The following is a 21,091-nucleotide window of genomic DNA, read 5'->3' as shown; positions in this document are numbered from 1 at the left end:
TAAATTTAAGTTCTTGTTTGTAGAAAGAGAATTTTATTGTGATATGTTCACTGCCAGTAACAAGATAACTTTGTCATCGCGGGTGTACTGTATTTTGCCAGGACGAGTTATCTCGTGATAGATACATTACAAAGTTAATTCCTAGTTTCCTGAGAGATCTGGCAGTAGAGAGACAAAATGTGATTTATTAGGGTATATCAAGTTTTAGCACCAAGTAGCAAATGGGCATTGGCAAGGAAAGCTAATCCAAAGACTGGTAAATGTGTTGTTGTGAGTTTGCACTATGGTGCACTATGGTGTACGATCATGCAGGTAATGGAATTTTTAGGTTAATGGTCCCTTAACGATCCTATACTTGTCAATATCCTTGATACTATGTATATACTTTCTGTTACATAAAGGAAGTCAAGTAGACCTACATACTTTGTATGGCCTGATTCTCGACATGCTTGAAAGGCAGTTTGAAAAAGATGGTTCGTGGTAAAAATCCCTTAGGTGAAAATCTCTAATTCATCAAAGTACCATTGGAGTGCAAGAGTGCAAATAGATACAATCTTAAGGTCAATTTATTAAGATTTTACTGTACAGCATAACAAAAGAATATCTGGGCATACTAATTATTGTGGCCGGTTCACGTAGTATAAGAAAATAAGAATTGGAGAAAAATCTTGCTTTGAAATGTTCTTGAAAAATGAGTGGAGCATTGGAGAATTTTACCTACTTTGAAGAATTGTGGATTTTTTTACCAGGAATTTTTACCTACAATTGAACAGGATCCATGCTATGAGGATTCTAAACATAGAAACCATCTAATATATGATTTTGAAAAGATTTCTGATGCTTTTTTTGCAAAAAATTGAAAAAATATTTTCAATACTGCCCAAAAATTTAAAAAAAATGTTCTCATGGTTTATTTTTTTAGGGTCCATTCGTGCATGTTGCGAGTATTGTTGCAACATTGCTCAGTAAACTAGTCACCTCATTCAGAGGAATGTATGAGGTAAGAAAACAATTTACTTGGTTATGGTATTGACCTAAATTGAAGAGATTGATGAGAATGTGCCTTAAACTGTTTTATAGAATGAATCGAGGCACTTCGAGATGCTTGCCGCAGCATGTGCTGTAGGTGTCGCTTGTACATTTGCTGCCCCTATTGGAGGTATGTATGGCAGTGTGAATATTTTGTGCAGCAATTGTTTCTGTAAGCTTACTACTAGGCCTAAACCATATTTTCTATCACTGATTGTATGGTCTTTTTTAACTTCTTCAAATACGGGGATCTGTTGCACAGAATTCCACCAAAAAACATATGCAAATAATGATTTTGGTCTATCATAATAAAACCTCTTCATTTTCGTCCTTTGCTCCATTTCTCCCATCATTTGAATTCTATTCAATAAATTTTCCACTTTTTAGCCCACTTGGGACTTAAGTCCCAGCGGGCTAATGCGTTCACTTTTCATAGGCGCATTCCAGTTTGGGCAGATGCTTCAATGGATTGTCTCGATATCTGGTTTCTACGTGTAACTACCCTATAAACATTGGCAGCCCTAAAACTGGCTCAGATTCAGATTCAATATGGCCGACTAGCAGTCATCGGTGCTTACCAAAATCATCTTTTTGTACATTTTAAGGCTCTACTGTTATAGAATGCTCCTGAGAGTAATGTTCTGTTAGCTCTTGGAGCACAAATTATGACACTTTCTGTAGGTACGGGGTTATGTAATGTTTTACAATTTGATTACAGGTGTATTATTCAGTATTGAAGTAACTGCTACTTATTTTGCTGTGCGTAATTACTGGCGAGGATTTTTCTCGGCTGTATGCGGTGCTCTGACCTTCCGGCTTCTTGCTGTGTGGTTCAAAAATGAAAGTAAGTAGGTATGATTGTGGAAAAATATATCCATACATAGATGACCATTTAGGCTAATGAATGCTAATCAAAGAAACAGAGCTGCCAACTGTTCCTGATTTTCAGTATTTGTTACTATTTTATGATAAGAAGTGCTGATTTTATATTTTTGATGCATACAGAAATATGAAAACTGTTACTGAAGGTCTTACTCACTGTTGATTACTGATTAATTTGAACATTTTCTTTCATATTTCAATGAAATGTTACTGAAAAAAATTCAATTTGTTTCTGATAGCACTTTTCAAAGGTTGTTAGCCCTGAACAAAGTCCATATTTCCGTCGAGTACTGTACCCTTTCCTATGGTTTTTGCCAATATTTTCTAAATTTGGATTGATCGCCAATGGTTTTTCTACACGACCCGGCCCTGCGGTATTGCATTTAGCCACCGGCGAAATCCGCCATCTTTTTTCTTGGCGTTCATGCAGTAGAACGCGTTGGATTTTTTCGCCGTAAAAATCTGGGAATTAGGATATTAGGGAGTTTTCACTCTCATAACGGTGAGTCCGTTCGGTTTGGGGGTTATCCCTGGTTTCTTTTTTTCCGTAAGAATTTTATTTGCAAATATAATTTGATTGAATTGAATTGTTTTGATTTGTAACAGGATAATTATGCCAGTCCGGTCCAGACGTTGTCCGGTTCAAAACATCCAGTACGTTCATCGTCTGATTCTGATCGTCGCTCCGGGGATAGAGCTCGCTCTCCCACTAGATTTAGACGCCGTGAGCGTAATAAACGAGCAAGATCTCCTTCTCGTAGATCAAGGTTTGATCGCGAGAGGGACTACGATCGTTATTGTCGGAAGTTTCGCCGTCGGTCTTCTCATCGTTCGTCGACGTCGGTTAGCGATGAAAGCGATTCTTCTAGTAGGTCGCGATCCCGTTCGAGGGACCGTCACCGAAGTCGGCATGGTCATTGGGATACTGGAAAATACCTGACTCAGAAGAATTTCCATGTATTCGAGGAGAAAATTTTAAACTTGTTATCTTCGTCGCAACAAGTCGCTGCAACCTCTACAACAGGTAAGCCTATTCCTGATTGTCCAGTTAGAAGTTCGCCAGCCCACTCAGTTTTTCGGAATTCTGACTCTGAATTCCTGGATGCTGCGGTAGGGTCTGATTTCAATGAGGATCCGGTCCCAGAAGCGGCAATTCCTTCTGGGGTCGTTCCTGTCGCAAGCAATTGTGGGTTGCCCCAGACGATGGGGGCTCCCCTGGCTCGCAATGTATCTCCGTCCCGTTCAGTTTTATCCGAACCAGCGGGGGACATGCCATTTAGAGCGATGATAAGTGAGTTCTTTGTCAAGCACGGGGCAACTCGCGCTAAGCCCACAGCAGCTCCTCTGGTCGGTGAGTCAATGGAAGCTTATCGCCTTCCGGACTCCGATCTTAACGTTTTACGGGAATCGTCAGCGGTTTCGAGAGAATGGGCTCGATTGGATACGCAATTATGGGGTGAATGTCGGCCTGGAACATTTTCCCCTCCAGAACGGGGTATGAAATCTGGGAAATATTTTAGTTCAACCGATCCACCTATAGGCGCATTTCGCTCGGCGTATTATGCAACTCTAGGTGCTGTGGCTCACAGTCATAACTGCCTGGATGCTGATTATACTTTGATCAGCCCGGATACTGTTACAGCACAGTCGGGTATTCGTTTGCCTAAGTCCGGTTTGGTGGCCATGACGTCAATCCTGGACAATCTTACCAGGGTTGGTTCGTTTCAAGATATGGCACTTAAGTTGTTGACGGGTGAGCTTCGCGAGACTCACGCCGCCGTTCATGCGGGCTCCGACCCAGAGTCAGTTGCCCTAAAACTGGAGGGAATGGACTGGATTATCCAATCTTTGGCTCGGTCTGTTTCGCATGTAATTCCGTTGTCGGTTTGGGGTCAGGCTAATCTGGTGTTAGCCTCCCGTCAGTCAGTGATGGACTCCAGTTCCAAAACTCGTCTACCGGATATGGTGTCCAATGCTTTGCTGAGAGCCCCATTGGGGACGTCTTCACGTCTCTTCTCCGGTTGGTGCGCTCCGGTTTCCACAGAGCTGAGGAAGATTCCGGAGGTTCAGGCCAAGTCCAACCCCCGAACTCCGTGGAAAAAGCATTCTGGTCCGACGCCGGCGGCGCAAGGTTCGGCACGGACGCAAACAGGACCATCTCAAACTTCAGCGCTTTCTCAGGCGGCTTCGGATGCCGGTTGGAGAACTAGCGCGCAACTTCAACAATCGTGTCAAGCCTCGCCCGGTCGTAACAGTTCCGGTTCGTATCGAGGCAAGGGGAAGGCTCCAAAAAGGGGCTCTTCCTTTCGGAAAAACTCGAAATGAATTCTTGGGACAAGTGGGAGGTTGTCTGCAGCAGGCAGCAACCCACTGGTCCGACCTCTTTGGAGACGGTTGGCCCTCCCGGGTCGTCTCTCGTGGCTACCGTCTCCGTTTCCTAAGGCGACCGCGCCTGATGAGGTCACCTCCCGACATGCGGCCAAAACCAGGTCAGGAGGCCTTAATCTCTCCGGCTCTCAAGGAACTGGCAGAGAAGGGAGCGATAGAACCAGTTTGCAACGAAACTTCTCCCGGCTGGTTTTCTCGAATATTCATGGTACCAAAGGCCACAGGGGGTCAACGGACAGTGATAGGTCTGTCATCCCTCAATTGGCACCTAGACATTCCAAGGTTCCGGATGACCAAGCCCAAGGACGTGATTCAAGGGCTCCGTCCGGGTCAATGGGCGGCTTCATTGGACCTGAAAGATGCTTACTTTCAGGTTCCAATTCACCCAAAATCTCGGCGATTTCTCAGGATAAAGTGGAAAGGCCGCCAGTTCCAATTCAGGTCTCTTCCATTTGGCCTCAGTACGGCCCCGTGGGTTTTCACCAAGTTGGTCAAGTCAGTTCAGAAGGTACTTCAGTCAAGGGGTGTTCGACTGTTCGTTTACCTCGACGACTGGTTAATAGTCGCGAATTCGGCTCAGGAATGTCGGGAGGCAATGACCTCAGTCTTGGACCTAGTCCATCAGCTAGGGTTCCGCGTAAACAGGGAAAAATCTCAGTTGACGCCAGCCCAACAGTTCACTTATCTCGGCATGGACTTCGATCTCCGAATCGGCAAAGTCTTTCCGTCTATGGTTCGAGTAGCCAAACTTCAAGAAGCTGTAGCGGGAGTGTCCACAACCCCGAGAACAGCTCGTTACTGGTCACGGCTTCTAGGCTCTATCAGCTCCATGGGTCTGGTGGTGCCCTTAGGCCGCCTCAAAAGCAGGCGCTTGCAACCATATTGGAAGGGCTTCTGGTCTCAGTCGAAGGGCAACTGGGAGGCCTTGATTCCCGTACCTCCAACCGATCTAAGTCCGGATCTTCAGTGGTGGGCGGCAACTACGAATCTTCGGCTCGGGTTGTCACTAGCCCCGTTAGAGGCTCCAGTTCGTGTATTCACGGATGCCAGTCACCAAGGATGGGGGGCACATCTGGAGAACCGAGTCAAAGCCGGGAGATGGTCTCGCTACGAGGCCACCAACCACATAAATTTCCTAGAAATGCTGGCCGTGTGGAAGGCCCTGAAGTTCTTTCACAGGAGAGTGGAGGGCCACCACGTTTAGTTAGCCACAGACAATTCAACAGTGAGGGCTTACCTTCAGAACCAAGGGGGCACTCACTCAGAAACCCTCACAGGTCTGTCGGCCAAAATTCTTCTTTGGTGCCAGACAAAGGGCGTGTCCCTGACTGTGGCACATTTAGCAGGGAAAAGGAACGTGATGGCCGATGCTCTGTCTCGTCGAGGTCAGGCTATTGCGACAGAATGGGTTCTCCACCAAGAAGTAGCCGATCGGGTTCGGGGCATTTTTGGCAATCCGCTGCTGGATCTGTTTGCCACCCGGTGCAATCGGAGGTGTCCTCTGTTTGTGTCCCCGTTTCCAGACGCGGAAGCGTGGGGGGTCGATGCCTTCTCTCTGGACTGGTCGGGGATGCATGCGTATGCGTTCCCGCCCACACCAGTCCTGCCGCGCTTACTGGATCAAATAGAGAGATCAGTCAATTGCAACATAGTTCTGGTAGCACCATGTTGGCCGGCTCAGAAATGGTTCCTACCACTTCTCAACCTGCTGTGCGACAACCCCAGGATTCCTCCGAATTTCCCATCGCTTCTGTCTCGGGGGAACTTTCGGCATCATCCAAACAGCCAGTGGTTAAATCTGCTCGCCTGGCCATTGTCCAGCGATCCTTGTCAGCTTCAGGCTTTTCAGAACAGGCTGCCTCCTTTATCGCGGGATCTAAGCGGCCATCAACAAGTACCGTTTACGATGCCAAATGGAGTCATTTTGCGGATTGGTGTGCTGCAGGGGAAATTGATCCATGCTCACCCTCTGTAGCTCAATTGGCAGATTTTTTACTGCACCTATTTGTAGTAAAAGGTTTGCAGGTCATAACTATTAAAGGTTACCGCTCCGCGATTTCTCATACATTGCGTGCTTCTGGATGGCCAAATGTAGCAGGGGATCATCGGATATCCCAGCTGGTTGCAGGGTTTTCTATTTCCCGGCCTCGGGTAACAAGGACAGTTCCACCATGGGATCTGTCTGTAATTTTGAAGAAGTTAATGGAGGCTCCATTTGAACCTCTTTCGGCAGCGTCATTTGCAAATTTGTCAAAAAAGACTGTATTTTTGCTGTTCTTGGCTTGCTCGGCCCGTCGCTCTGAGATTCATGCGCTTTCAGTCCAACAAGGTCATATTGTCTTTGGGCCAGCGAAGGAATTTGTTTCGCTGCGGCCTGCTTTGGAATTTTTGGCAAAGAACCAACGACCAGGCTCGGTTGGGTGTCAATGGCGAATTGAAGCCCTAAAACATCGAGTGGAACCGGGCATCCCGGACAGGACTTTATGTCCTGTGCGGGTGTTGTGTTTCTATTTAGATCGCTCTGCTTCACGGAGGGGTTCACGGGAGCGGTTATTTATTCCGCTACTGGATCACCTAAAGGGGGATATTTCGCGGGACACAGTGGCCCGATGGGTCTCTTCACTAATCAAGGACATCTTATTGCAGGAGAATCTTTCCTCGGAGGGAGTGGTTTCTCATCAAGTGAGGTCTATGGCTACTTCCTGCGCAGCCTTTTCGGGTGCTCCGTTGGAGGAAGTCTGTCGGGCCGCCTTTTGGAATTCACCGTCGACATTCACGTCATTTTATTTACGGGATGTTTCAGGCCAGTTAGGCTCATTAGCTTCACTTGGTCCTGTTGTCATGGCTCAAGGTGTCCGTTCTTTTCGATCGGACCCTTTAGTGTAGAATATTTATGTTGCATTATCAGGATCACAGGGGGTGTATCCTTGTACATAGTTTGGGCTCATATCTGCAAGTATTAATTTCGCAAAATTCTGGGGGGGCCCCTGAGCTGGACGGACTCACTGTGGCCAACCGGTCTTCCCTGTGCTACAGTGCTCCATTCCGTGCTTGGGTAAGTGCTCTCTTTTTCCCTCTTACCTTGCGTTTGAGCGGTGGTTTTTCTATCTACCTTTCCCACCATCCTTGTGCTAGACTAGTCTAGCAAAAACCATAGGAAAGGGTACAGTACTCGACGGAAATATTACAATTTTTGGAACTAAAATTTGTATTTCCGATTAGTACTTACCCTTTCCTATGGTGGGAATCCTGCCCACCTGCCCCGCATAGCTGTTTTTTTGTTGGTCTGCTATGACGTAAAAAGATGGCGGATTTCGCCGGTGGCTAAATGCAATACCGCAGGGCCGGGTCGTATAGAAAAACCATTGGCGATCAATCCAAATTTAGAAAATATTGGCAAAAACCATAGGAAAGGGTAAGTACTACTCGGAAATACAAATTTTAGTTCCAAAAATTGTAATTTCCATAGAAATGTCCCATTTATCAATTCTTCCAAAACATCTTTTGGATTTACTTTTGTTCGGTTCATTAATCATCGTCAAATTGAAATCAAATTTCTATGTGTATTGAAATTTCAGTAACTGTCTCAGCCGTATTTAAAACCTATTTGCGTCATGATGTGCCTTTTGACGTTCTCGAACTTGTGGCATTTGCCGTTATAGGGTAACGTAAACTACGTATTTGATTTCAAATAAATTCTGATGTTGAGAGTTGTGTTGCAACTGGCATTTATCTTTTGTAGGGTTGTTACAGGTGTTGCTGGTGCTATGTTTGTGTTGTTACATCGCCATATTGTATTTTTCATGCGTTCGAGAAAGAAACTGTCGAAGTTTCTTCAGAAAAAGTAAGAAATATATCTTTCATTCCCTAATAGACGGTGGTTACATATCTGGTTAACCTTGAGTAAATGAAAATATTGTGAAAATTTGCAACTCTTAAACTAAGACCATAAATTGAAGAAAAATCTCGAGGGAAGCTATTAGTAGTGACGTTTCAAATCAATTCTATGAGAATTGATTTTAAACGATACTTGAATGCTCACATCTTTCTTCAAAGTGTCTGTTTTTCTTCAACTGATTTATAGGCAGTAACTTGGAAACCAAATACGATATAAATTTGTTCTTTATTCTCCATAGTCGTTTTATGTATCCAGCTTTTGTGACTCTGGTCATATCATCCCTTAGTTGTCCAATTGGAGTTGGAAAGTTCACAGGTGGTGAGGTAAGTCAAACTGATGAATTAGTGACTCCAGTCAATTGATTACGATATACATAGGCTGTCTTTATTGAGGCCATTGAGTAATTGTGTAACTTAAGCCACTATAGTCTTGCAGCTTTAGATTCCATATTTTACTCCTTACTTGAACTTATGGCATGACAATCCTGTATCCCCCTGGTCAGGAACCCGACACAAGATCGACACCATAACCATTTTCTTACTGTAATAAGGATTCAACATCAAAACACTCATACCGACTCGTACCAACTCGAAGGTTTTCACTCAATCATAAGATCATTGAAGGATAGGAATTGACACCGAGACACTTATACACAGTCCATTCAAGTCATTAAGGGCTAAACATGACAAATATTTTCATTGTAATGCCCTATATGAATAAATATGAATTATTATTTTATAATTTTAAACCACTTCCCAAGTGGGCACGGTGTCCCTGGACCCCTAGCTGAAAATTTACAGGAGGTTTTTCGCAAAAATCTGAACGCAAAAATATCAGTTTTGAAAAGCTAATTTAGAAGGCAAAATGATTGGTAGAAATCGGCAGGTGTTCACGTGAACCGCGGTATCATTTACTGTTTTACTTCTTGGTTTTATTTTGAGATTTAAAATTGTATTTCAGGATCGATTTCTGTGAAATCTTAAGTTGATTTGTTTTTCAGGAGGAATATTTTTATTTGCATTGCAGAAAATATCATTGACAATTATGCAAGGTTCGGGAAAAATAGCATTTCTAAAATCGGAATGATCACCTTGATATGCTAATTAGCCATATGTTTCGAATTGCAATTTCAATCAAATTTTATTCTGCAAAAAATATCAAATCCAATTTTATTTTATTGAACATATTTACATTAAATCCAATTCAATTGTATTCCGCATTCAAATCAATAAGACCAAGGAACTGAGGTATTTGTTCCTGCCATTTCCCCGTCTGGTGCTACTTGAAACATGATTGTACTACGTAAATTATATTGACCGGGGGGTGTATTTTGACAATTTGCCATTTATGAAAACCCGACAGGCTGGCCGTAGTGCCCCTTGGGGCTCTTGTACTGATATTTATTTAGAAAAATCTTCCCTGATACTTTCCTCAATATCCAGTCATATATTTATTCCCAATGCCACTGAGTTTTCTGAATCTCAATTTTGTGAAATATACCCTGTATATGTACTGGTATACAGTCCCAACGCTTTAGGTAAGGCAAAGTACAGCCTGCAATTCCAACATTATTAGAAAGAAATCCAAATCTTACGATATGTGATACAGTAGAACTCACTTAATTCGGATTTTTCAATCCAGATTTTCACGTGATTTGGATGAAATATTTGGTCCAGTTAACCTGGAACCATGTAAATGATTTGAACGCGTCTTCAGAAGCGGAACTTAGCAAAAATTTTTGCGCTCTCCCCCTGTTCGTCACTGCTTTTTAATTGGCAGCCGTAAATTGAGCCAAACCTGCGCGCTTTGGTTTGCGGGTACTACAGGATTTATCATGTTGTGAGACAGTCACAAAATGACCCTGGATCCGCGCCTGTTCTATATCTACTTAGGCCTTGTCTAGCATCTGCCAGATTTGGCCCAGGTCAAAAATGCTTGTGTAATAAGTACTATGTATTTGGTGCTGTATGATTTCAACGATGAGCCTCGAAAATTGAATTACTTTTTTCAGCTCACATATCACAAAGCTCTGGAACATTTGTTCAGCAATTTTACATGGTCAGCAAATCAAGTCGAAAATGTGGCCCAGGAAGAAATATTAGACAAGTGGAAGCCTCCTGGTAGTAATATTTACATTACATTAGCTGCATTTTCATTGTTCCATGTAAGTTGATCGTGTTTTTGGGTCTTTTAAGAATTTGTGACGTTTCTGAATTGGAGAACTGTCAAATTATGTGGCTCATAATGGAATGCGTTTTCTTGTTTTAGTTTTTCTTTGGGGCGTTAGCCAATACATTACCTGTACCAGCTGGAGTGTTTATCCCTGTATTTGCCATTGGTAAGTATTTCATCTCTGTACATCTAGCTATTACACTTACAACAAGTATGTACTCACATTTGAAACCAAAATGCCTGCAGACTTAAGCCATACAGTGTTCTCCATAGAAAAAAAATTTGTGGGGGCGGTATGTACTCAGAGAACGAGTGCCAAAGGCGCAAGCACTTATCGGGAAAGGGGGTCCTGGGCCCTTCCCCCAGAAATATTTTCTATTTGTAGGTGCTAAGACGCGTTTTCCCAGCATTTTGGGTCATAATAAACTAGTTTAACCCTATCAATACCACATTGTGTCTCCGCTGCTGTACCGAAGGGAATTTAGGGGTTTATAGGGGTATATTTGAAACTTCATAGAATAGTTACCAAGGTATCTAAATTTATATAGTATGTTGTTGATAACTTTTGGGCCAACAATGTAGACATAAATTATTTGGATATAAGTGAACTTGAGGTCAAGGTCACATACTCCAAGATGGCCGCCACGAAAAAGTTTCAGATAAACTGCTCTGTCTCCCAGAAAAAAGCACTGATCTATTCAATTCCAACTGAAATTGTATGCCATATATCCTTACTTCATGTAAAAATTTCAAAGGAATAGAACTACTAAAAAATGTATTTTTCCACTCATTTACCAACTTCTCCACCCCGATATGTCGGAAGGCCGGATATAAGGGGTTTCATTGGGGTATAATTTCAGACCTCAGAAAATTGTTACCTATGTATTTGACACTGATACATTGTATACCATGGTGTTGATAACCATTGGGCTTACAAATACGACAAATTATGTGGATATATGTGACCATAGGGATGGACAGTTTCTGGTTCTTCATTATTGTTATTGGTCTCCATTGCCATGACAACCGTATCAACAGGGTCTAAAAAAATTGTCACTGATTTCATTTTCATCATCAAAATCATTGCTGGCACTATAAACCTATTTTTTGACCAAGTCTCATCATCTGAACTGCTGCTGTCATTTTCGTTGTCACTCTCAATTTATTCACTACCAAATTCCAAGTCACCAGCATCACTGCAGAGTTGCCACTTCTCCGGATTTCTCCGGAATTCCGGATTTTAAAAAAATCCAATTTCATTTCCGGATTTTCGGGAGAAGTCAAATAACCACAAAAAAAAAACATCGCGAAAAAAATAAAATCAATTCGGGATTCGACCCTAAACATCAAAACGTAACGGCTCCGTAGAGGGTTCGAAAAAGCCGTATTGTGCTGCCACGTAGTGGCAACAACCCCGCAGTACACGATTAAACCAAGATGACGCGACGATCGAAATCGACTGACGCTTCGTTTGTTTTTGGCTCTGGTTTATATATGAGGTATATTTGACGGAACCAATCGCTATTTGAAAAAATGATCTATACACATTGTTGTTATTGACATATCTTGGAGTTAGTGAGTGTATAACCTTTGAGAAAATGCTTACTGAAAGTTTGAAGCGACAGATTTTCATTGGATTGTAATTGACAGACATGAAAATTGATACACACTTCCGGTAATGAAAGTGAGGCCTATAACGCGTATTGCGCCAGAACGCATCTCCTGGCGTTCTAATTTCAAATAATTTTCTAATTTTTCTGGGGGAGGGCCCCCAGACCGTTTTTCTGGCTGTTGCCATCTTGAATTTTATGCAGATGGCAGCACCGGCTGATATTGATAGATATGCCCTTCTAGAAGAAGGGTTAAGGGATACCGTATCAATTTGTACCGTATGCCATACGGTAGTGTATTGTAAGGGTTAAGTAATTTTTATAGCCTTTGGCTAGAAACCGTTCGTCGGCAGGTTGCTTGAAGCACTTTTCTGATGGAGATTGGTAGTCCTACGTGCATGAAATAGTTCGATTTTCTTCCATGAATATAACAAGATTTGTCAATAAAGCTCAGCAAACATTTATTTATTTCTATTTGGTAACTTATGTTTGAAAAATATTTTGGTAATCATAAAAAACGTTTTTCTACAGGCATTGAGACTTGAAAATTGAGGCCACTGCTTTCATTAATTCAGCGGCTGAGTGCAGCAGTGTTTAACTCGTCGTGACCTTTGCGCGCTTTGATTTTTTGAATTTTTAACATGGCGGGAAATCCCAGGATATTTATAGGCCTACCTGAGCAGCGCCGCGTGGCTCCGTGCATGAGCCGTTTCTACAATTATAGACATATGTAATAAGTTTTTATGGCATGAAGCGTATGTCTGACTCATTATTTATACAATTATTGACATACTGGTAATGTTTAATGCTATCTGATCGAAGATCGTTAGTGACGGATTTTCATACTATGTCGGCTACAGGGGCGGCTAATCTTTCATAGGGTGGATGATTTTTACAGGGGCGGACATGAAAATAAAAGGGGCGGGCCGCCCCTTAAAATCCCCTAATGGAGAACACTGGCCATAGTTGACTGTAAATGTACTGTAGTTGCTGTGCACAATCACTATGTCGAACCAAAAGATTCTGCTTTCTGGGATTTTCCTGATATTGATTGGGATTGCTTCTTTGGTACGCAAATACTTCTACTATAATCACAAAATTTGCATTCTAAATCATGGTCCGATTAGAATCAAGACAGCTTTCCATCACTACCTGCTTTGTTAGCTCAAAATCACCACAATTCATCAGGTGTTTCAGGTTTCATGGGAGTAAACTTTGATTTTTCTGTCATTGAACCAGTTTTGTTGAAAAGCGAGTTTAAAAGGGAAAACATTTGTCTACTGTAGGGGCTGCATTCGGTCGATTGGTTGGAGAATGTATGGCTACATGGTTCCCTAATGGCCTTAATTCTGAAGATGGTCATTTGACTCCTATAGTACCTGGAGGATACGCTGTTGTTGGTAAGCATCTGATGAACACACTTGCATCGATATGACTTTCACCCTAATTTTTTAATCATGTCTCTTCAAATTCAGGTGCTGCTGCATTGGCAGGGAGTGCAACACATACAATATCAACTGCAGTTATTGCTTTTGAGATGACTGGCCAGATCGGGCACATTTTACCAACAGTAGTAAGTCAATTGTATATAGAATGTATAAGAATTCATATGACATTGCAGAGCTGCTAACCATCCCGATTATGACCTCGACCAATTCACTGTTTGTAGACCTACTTAAAGGGTCACATGGGAAATCTGACTTGCACCTACGTTTGATGCGCTTACATAATCATTCAAAACAAATTAATTGTGCTACTTACAGTTGATAAGGCAATTGCTTGTGTTGGTTTTACATGGGAGGGACTCGACTTAGATGATGGATAGAAATGAAAAATTTCTGGCTTAGAAAAAGTTTATTTGTTGCTATCTGTCTTAGAGTTCCTGACATAATTGTAATATGTGACCGTCCCTGCCAAATGCATTCTTTCCCTAACTAATGAATGCCCTGGTAAGAATCTTTAAGTTTGCAGCTCTGACGTCAAAGAACGGGAATAAAAGCTGTTTCTTCCATATATAGATAGCAGTATTGATATCGAATGCAATTGCGACAGCTCTTATGCCATCAATATATGACAGCATTATACAAATAAAGCGTCTGCCATTTCTGCCAGATATTACAACTAGAGGTCAACAAAACATGTAAGTTGAGAATCAGAACCTATTCTCATATAATCCTTACTTGATTCAAAAATGGGCTTGAATTCTAGCCCTTGTGTCAATTTGTGAGCCAGGTTAATGATCTTATGGGTCGAGAAGATACACAATATCCCTTGTAAGATGAATAGTGAAAAAAATCCCACAATAGATTCAGCCAAAAAAGAAAAGTTCTATACTATATATCAATATGGTATATATTTCGAGCAACGTTTCGGCTAAATACTATTAGTCATCATCTGGCATACTGATGATGGCCAATAGTTTCTCTCGTCAATGATCTTAACTTAGCTAAATATGACCTGATATTTTAGTGTTTCGTTATCCATTTGGGACTTGGAGTACTGCAGTTTCAAGGTCATTATTTTTTGTATATGTTCGCCATGGGGCGTTGAATTTCAAATTGTCATCTGGTGCCTGGTCCCTCAGTTTCAATAATATCTTACAGTTTACCTGGTCATTTAATTATTTTATTCCCAGCAGGCTATTGGATTCATTTTGCGTCCATCCATCCGTACGTATAATCTGTATAATGTCTAATTCTTAGAAAAAACCACAGTCCCAAGGGACGTTGACCGTACCTGTATCCATCCTAGACACATCTGCAGCCCATAATCTGGCCCAGCCAGAATCAAGATGGCTGACTGGCAACCATTGTTGTTCATCAAAATCAGAAATTTTGAAGATGCTTCAATCAATTATCTTGATCTTTTACGTATGTTTGTATCCCGCAGGACCCATCAGCATCAGAAATATTGAGTCAATCGGACACAAGATGGCTGTTCTGTAACTCTTTTTGTATCTAAATTGATTTTGGCCTGAATTCTGAAACTTGTAACTTCCCAAGTGGGCGTGGTCTCCCTTGATCCCTAAATATGTGTTTGCGATGCTATGTACAGAGTGAATGATGTTTTCTGTACTTCAGGGCTCATTTAGTGTTTGTTGAAGACATCATGGTTAAGAGTATAAAGTTTGTCAGCTTCCAGTCGACGTATCAGGAAATAAAAGATCTATTATCGAACTATCGTTATCGTGGATTTCCTTTCGTCGATAGTCCTAGTAAGTTTATCGGTAAACTTGATCAGAGTTCAGATCATATTACACCACCTCTGATCGTCTTCGTGTCTTTCAGAGTCGATGATTCTTCTCGGATCGATTCAAAGAGCCGAGTTGGAGCGTATTTTGAGATCGACGTTTGGTGTGAAAGCTCGACGTAGCTTTGTCGATTTGCCATCTCTCGACACCCCAACGATGTCTGATACTGCCGCCGCAAATCCGGCGCCATCTGGAAAATCAGAACCAACAAAGGCAAACAATAATTCTGATGATGGTGCCACAAAAAAACTGGTGAGATTTACTTTTTATAAAGATTCACTTGCAATGAAGGAACCAACATTAGAAAATACCTTTTGATGTTAGAAAGGGGTTATTATCATACATGCCAGGATTCCGCATGCTTAATTTACTACCAACAAACAACAAGCATCAATTTTGTATGACTATGCTATATCAATTTTGACTGAAATTGATAGATGATTTGATGCTTTTCATGCGGAGCAGAACATGCGACGATTAAGTTTTCAAGTACGTTAGAGAAAAGTAGTCTCGATGAATATCATTGGGTGTATTACAATTCAAAGCACATATATCAGTTATACTTACTGCACTGAATTACTGGGAATTGTGTTTAACGTGTAATCTACATATTCGGTCACATGTCAGAAGTAAGATGATATACCGGTACTGGGTATATATGAAAAGATTGATTATCTATTTGAAGATATCCAGTTTTGATAATGGTTATCCTGGGTACCATGCTTTATAACCAGGGTCTAGTTCCACAGTTGTGAGTTAGAGTTAACTCTGAGTTAGAATTAGTTCATTTTCGATGGCTTTGAGTCAAGTGTTAGCTCGTAACTGTGGAACTGGATTCAGTATAACATCATGAGTTCATTTACTCGTTTTCCGGTGGTGAATTCATCTATAACCAATATGTATGTATTTAGCTAACTCGAAAGCCATCAAGATTTGCGGTTACAAAGGCAAAAGAGGATCCTATTAAACTTCCCGATCAGAGAGAAAAAATGATTGAGAACTTTAAGGTATTGTTCGAAATAAGATAAGTTGAACAGGATAATGATTTACCTTGCTGGTATCCAAATTTTTGCTTCGTGTGTGCAAAACCAAAGAAAATGATCTCGATGAAACTAATGGGTCAGAGTAAATTGTTAAAATTTATCAAATCGTTTTCAGTTAGTTCCAGAAACTGCCTCTAGGTGGACAATTCATGCAGGAATGATGAACCAAGCAAGGAAGGACAGTGTCAAGCGCTTACAAGCAAAACGTAAAGGAGTAAGTCTCATCTTGAATTTCAAATGCGGGTTGCATGAGCTATTGAGTCAAATTGGTTTTGTTGCATGATCCAGTTACACGGTCAAGTCGCTTATTTACTTAAACCATCTCTTGTTTCGTTATTGTTAAATTTTATTGTTGTACCAAAAACGTAAGTAAGGTAAACCATGTCAGATCTCTTCAATAGCTATGATTTTGTTTAATCGTTTAGAAATACGTTGTTTATATTGCAGGATTTTTTGGAAGTGGTAAATATTTGATGATAGTATATATTAGAAATGAGAATTTAAATAGTAGAGGCCTACAAGAGTTTTTCTTTTTAGACTGCACACCTGTCAGTTGCTTCTCTCAGTGTCATCTTAAGTTTCTCAATAGTTTCTCTTTTTCTGTTTTGGGCAAAATCTCTGGGATTGATAGGGGTCGAATGGGCAAGTCCTATGTGAGGGTATTGAATGTCTTGCTCTGGTCTCCTCTAATCAGTCTTAGAGAAGGTTTGCCCAATTGCAATGTCGGAAATATCTTCGTGGCATGCATGATATGTGTGAAATGTGTTGTAACTTATTTCTTACTGAAGTTCCTCAGGGTACGATAGAGAGACAGTTTCTTTCATTACCCAAAGCTCACTCAAAGTCACAGTAGACCATTAACATTTTAACATGTACATGTATTAAAATCGATCGCAATACACTTATAGATAATGTAAAGAAATCAAATTCATCCATTATTGATGGTCAATGAGAACCTGCTCCTGTTTTACGTGTATAATGATATTTGATTAGCTAATGTACGGTGTCAGCTAAACAACTGAACTTTTATCTTGGCGCATGCAAAAATGCATATCTCATTTGATCTCTACAGATTCAACTTACTCCTTAGAAATCCATTCAAACTTCAGCTTACTCATTTAAAATACAAATTAAGCAGGCCTGCTACATGATTCTACGACTGGTAGCAAGATGAGTTAGGCGAGTTTGACTGTAGATCGAGCAGACAGTAGTTAGTATTTATATCTGAAGAAGCGCAGATTGTGTGGAAAAGCAAATTCAAACAAATCCAACATTCGTTCACCCGAGTTTCGACACTCACAAATTACCGTACTTCAGTGATGCCGAATTTACCAGAATATCACGCTTACAGTGTTTGTGTTCACACGCGATTTGACAATTAGTATGCCCGCTTTAATTATGCTGATATTTAGGGTGATTTCAGGATGGCTTTTCCATGCTATCATTGTTTTCTTGTGTCAAATCCATTCTTAACCTACTCTCCTGCCTTCGAAATAGCAGTTTGAATTGTCAATTTAGTGTAACAATCTGTACGAGCGATATATGTTCGTCACACGCATATTGTAGAAAGTTAGCATCAAATAATTTGAATACACTACCTACATATCTTAATTCTTTTTATGGGCTTCTTATGTTAAAAACTGGAGTAAAAAACGAGTAAAAGCTGCCATGTACGTGAATAAACAACACTTATCCCCTGGTTAAGTGTAGTGTACTACAATATGCAGCTTGCTATGCGCCGAATATGCGTTCCACACTACAGAAAATACGCAGCCAGCTCAGCCGTACTGAGTTCAGGTCTTCGGTGCAGAATCATTTTCTGCGCTTAATAATCCGGTATTTCAGTACAGTTCTGAATAAGCCGCGAATAGACCTCGAATAATTATACCGTGTGAACGCTTGGTACCATACTGAAATCCGCGTGTGAACGCCCCTACACATTCAGCAATTTACTTAGAGAAGTACATAATTAAATAAAATCGCTTTGCTTTGAGTACTTGTCCGTATGCTTATCTTAAGTCTACCAGATATATCATCGATGAATCCAGATTCGGAGAGTCATATTTTCACACTTTGATCTTTATCAATGTACATTCCTTCTTATTCGCTTTCACTTACATGTACTGGTATTTGCTTTTCCGTCAGCTTAGAAGCCTTTCATAAAAAGTTTCATTTTACTAACTGCTCAAAATTGGAATTCTGTTTTGCATGAATTGATCATTGTTCTAGCCAATTGAAATGTCCAAGATGCATTCATCTAAAATGAATAAATAAAATATGTGCGTTTTGAAATCTTATATTTTTTTAAGCTATATTAACCCATTAGACCACAGAACGTCCGTCGACGTTCGACGTTCGCTGTACTATAGCGCCACCTATACTTTGATGATTGACCAAATCTATGCAGCGATGGAAAGCCTGTATAATTATCTTCAAAATAACCAATGGTTGTAATGCATTATTTTCAGTAGTTTTCACACTGCATCTCTACTAATCTTTATATGCAAATTGGCTAGTTAAGTGTTTGTTATTCTGGAACATAAATATGAAGTCGCGGCATCTAATGGGTTAACGTCTTGTTATTTGGAAGGGGCAAAATATCCATTTTACAAAGAGGAGCCATAGAGTGTCTTAAATCATTTCACTATTATGTTTTCAGCCTGGTCAGTATGTTCGAAGTCTCAGTGCTCAAGAACTTCTTGAAACCGAACCAAAGAAATCAATACTCAAAAACAAAACCCCGGATGGAAGTCCAGTTTCAACTCCAGTTCAAGGTAGGAAAATGTCTCAATCACGACACAATATAATCGGTAACTTACTGCAGGATTTCATCATTGTATTGGTCCATCGGCACTGATATGTTCTCCATTTTCAGAGAAGAAATTTCGAATTGGCGACAGCTCTGACGCTGGTTCTGAGGTATAGTATTCATGAGATAACACTACGAAGATGTAGATGGTGCCCCGTTTGATGTAAATCATTGGGTATTTTTTTAGAGTGAAAATGAGAAGAGTTCACAAGATGTTACACTCCGTGTTCCTAAACGACTGAAGTTGGTAAGCACTACTGATTATGCTTCTGTTAATTACAAAATCAATGGATCAAAATGATTTAAATTGACACAGACTGTTCACCTTCGTGTCGGAAACTCACTATAGTATGGCTAAATCTGATTTCTCTTACAGCCACCAGCCAGAGTAATGGATCTTACTAAGGAAGAGGTAATTTTATGAGAGCTTAACGAAAATACTGCAATTAGATTGGGTCTAATGATTTATCGGGTATAAAAACCAAAAACTTCTGACCTAAATGAGGAAGAAAACTTTCCTGTGTACTATCAATCAAAAATCGCTATGCATAATAAGTGTGGTAATTTTGAACAGACAAAACTATAAATGTATTAGATTATTGTATCATTGAAATTTCTGTAGCAAGTGGCATGGGAGCTAGCTTTGTTGAAGAAACCGGTTGATTTTAACAACATACAGATTGATCCAGCACCATTCCAGCTAGTTGAAAGAACCTCACTTTACAAGGTACATACAATAAAAACATAGATTCACTTTCTACTCTTTAAGTATAAGTACTCTCTGTCCTTCCCAATTTGAAATCAAGTCTAGAATGATAAATATAGTTGGTAGTTGTTATGTAATGGCCCTGTTTCACTGCGCAATAGATAGCTAAGTTGAAGTCCATGACATGCTATATGAATGTGGTAAGTTTCAAGGTCATTGGTTTCTGTATATGTTAACTGGGGGCGTTGAATATGGTATTTCCATATACCGGTATGTACATTGATACCTATACAGGTTTTGTAACCACAATCAGTTGAACAATTGTTACTCATGACATGTTCTATGTGTGTGGTGATCATAAAGGTCATGGGTTTCTGTGTATGTTCACCAGGGGGCATTGGTGGGATTATGTGGTATTTCAATATATATTATGTTGGTATCTAAGCATCAATTGCAAGATACCAACTCGAACGAATTCCAACTTATCTACAAGTTTTATGATTGTAGTTTCAAGCTCATTGATTACTGTATTTGTTCACCAGGGGTATTGAAATTGTCTGACTATCAAGAATTTCACCTAATCTGTGAACCCCTAGATTAAACAATCCATCCAGGACTATGGCTTGGGACACACCTGTTATAGACTGGCCAGGTTCACTTACTGGTAAGATTAATTTGAATTTATAGTCATTCTTTATTCATAGGTTCATTCAATGTTTGCCTTGTTGAATTTACATCATGCGTACGTTACAAACACTGGTAGATTAGTTGGAGTTGTCGCTTTAGCTGAGGTATGTTTTATCAATTTATTGTTTAGATTGTTTCAAATAACATTAAGATCATGCAAAGAAATACCTTTGTTTCTCATCTAAACAAATCCGATGTGTGCATCATATTCTCCGTCAATTGTGACTTTTGAAATCAGTTAGCTACCAGCCCTTGTGGATGCATTATAAGACCGATATGATGAGCTGTGATGTTACCAGCATTAACCTTTATTTTGACATATGTGTTGTATCGTATATAGCTCAAAAAACCTATTGATTATGGTGATACTAGCATTCAAGATGGCTGATTGGTGGTCGTATTGGATCCTAAAAATGCACCATTCCCATTCTACACCATTCCCATGATGCTCAGCAATCCATGAACGAAATAAAGCTTTAAATAGCTCATTTGAAAGATGAATAATGTTCAATTTCAAATCTATAAAGCCCACCGCTCACAGCAAAACGTTTGTTTCACCAAAACAGAAAATACAAAACTTTTTTAGCAAAACGTTGTATTCTCAGACGATAAAACAT

At 40.5% G+C, this 21,091-nt stretch overlaps 1 protein-coding gene across 2 annotated transcripts in view; it reads left to right on the top strand.

The window, feature by feature from the left end:
- Positions 1 to 21,091, top strand: part of LOC141907979 (chloride channel protein 2-like) — a 30,028-nt gene that overhangs the window by 5,331 nt on the left and 3,606 nt on the right. Inside the window, exons 5-26 of one of the 2 annotated variants that reach the window (XM_074797718.1) lie at positions 923 to 1,000; positions 1,081 to 1,159; positions 1,748 to 1,873; positions 7,878 to 7,962; positions 8,042 to 8,143; positions 8,436 to 8,520; positions 10,209 to 10,361; positions 10,466 to 10,535; positions 13,266 to 13,379; positions 13,455 to 13,552; positions 13,998 to 14,119; positions 15,060 to 15,193; positions 15,267 to 15,481; positions 16,141 to 16,236; positions 16,388 to 16,486; positions 16,720 to 16,734; positions 18,932 to 19,046; positions 19,148 to 19,191; positions 19,269 to 19,328; positions 19,458 to 19,493; positions 19,704 to 19,808; positions 20,492 to 20,578. In XM_074797718.1, the coding sequence (XP_074653819.1) occupies positions 923 to 1,000; positions 1,081 to 1,159; positions 1,748 to 1,873; positions 7,878 to 7,962; positions 8,042 to 8,143; positions 8,436 to 8,520; positions 10,209 to 10,361; positions 10,466 to 10,535; positions 13,266 to 13,379; positions 13,455 to 13,552; positions 13,998 to 14,119; positions 15,060 to 15,193; positions 15,267 to 15,481; positions 16,141 to 16,236; positions 16,388 to 16,486; positions 16,720 to 16,734; positions 18,932 to 19,046; positions 19,148 to 19,191; positions 19,269 to 19,328; positions 19,458 to 19,493; positions 19,704 to 19,808; positions 20,492 to 20,578 (2,118 nt within the window). The remainder of the gene's footprint in view (positions 1 to 922; positions 1,001 to 1,080; positions 1,160 to 1,747; positions 1,874 to 7,877; positions 7,963 to 8,041; positions 8,144 to 8,435; positions 8,521 to 10,208; positions 10,362 to 10,465; positions 10,536 to 13,265; positions 13,380 to 13,454; positions 13,553 to 13,997; positions 14,120 to 15,059; positions 15,194 to 15,266; positions 15,482 to 16,140; positions 16,237 to 16,387; positions 16,487 to 16,719; positions 16,735 to 18,931; positions 19,047 to 19,147; positions 19,192 to 19,268; positions 19,329 to 19,457; positions 19,494 to 19,703; positions 19,809 to 20,491; positions 20,579 to 21,091) is intronic. The other variant, XM_074797720.1, reaches the window with a different exon arrangement.

The sequence above is a fragment of the Tubulanus polymorphus genome, chromosome 7, assembly GCF_964204645.1.
Source record: "Tubulanus polymorphus chromosome 7, tnTubPoly1.2, whole genome shotgun sequence".
NCBI classification, from domain to species: domain Eukaryota; kingdom Metazoa; phylum Nemertea; class Palaeonemertea; order Tubulaniformes; family Tubulanidae; genus Tubulanus; species Tubulanus polymorphus.
This window is presented reverse-complemented; position numbering and strand designations above follow the sequence as displayed.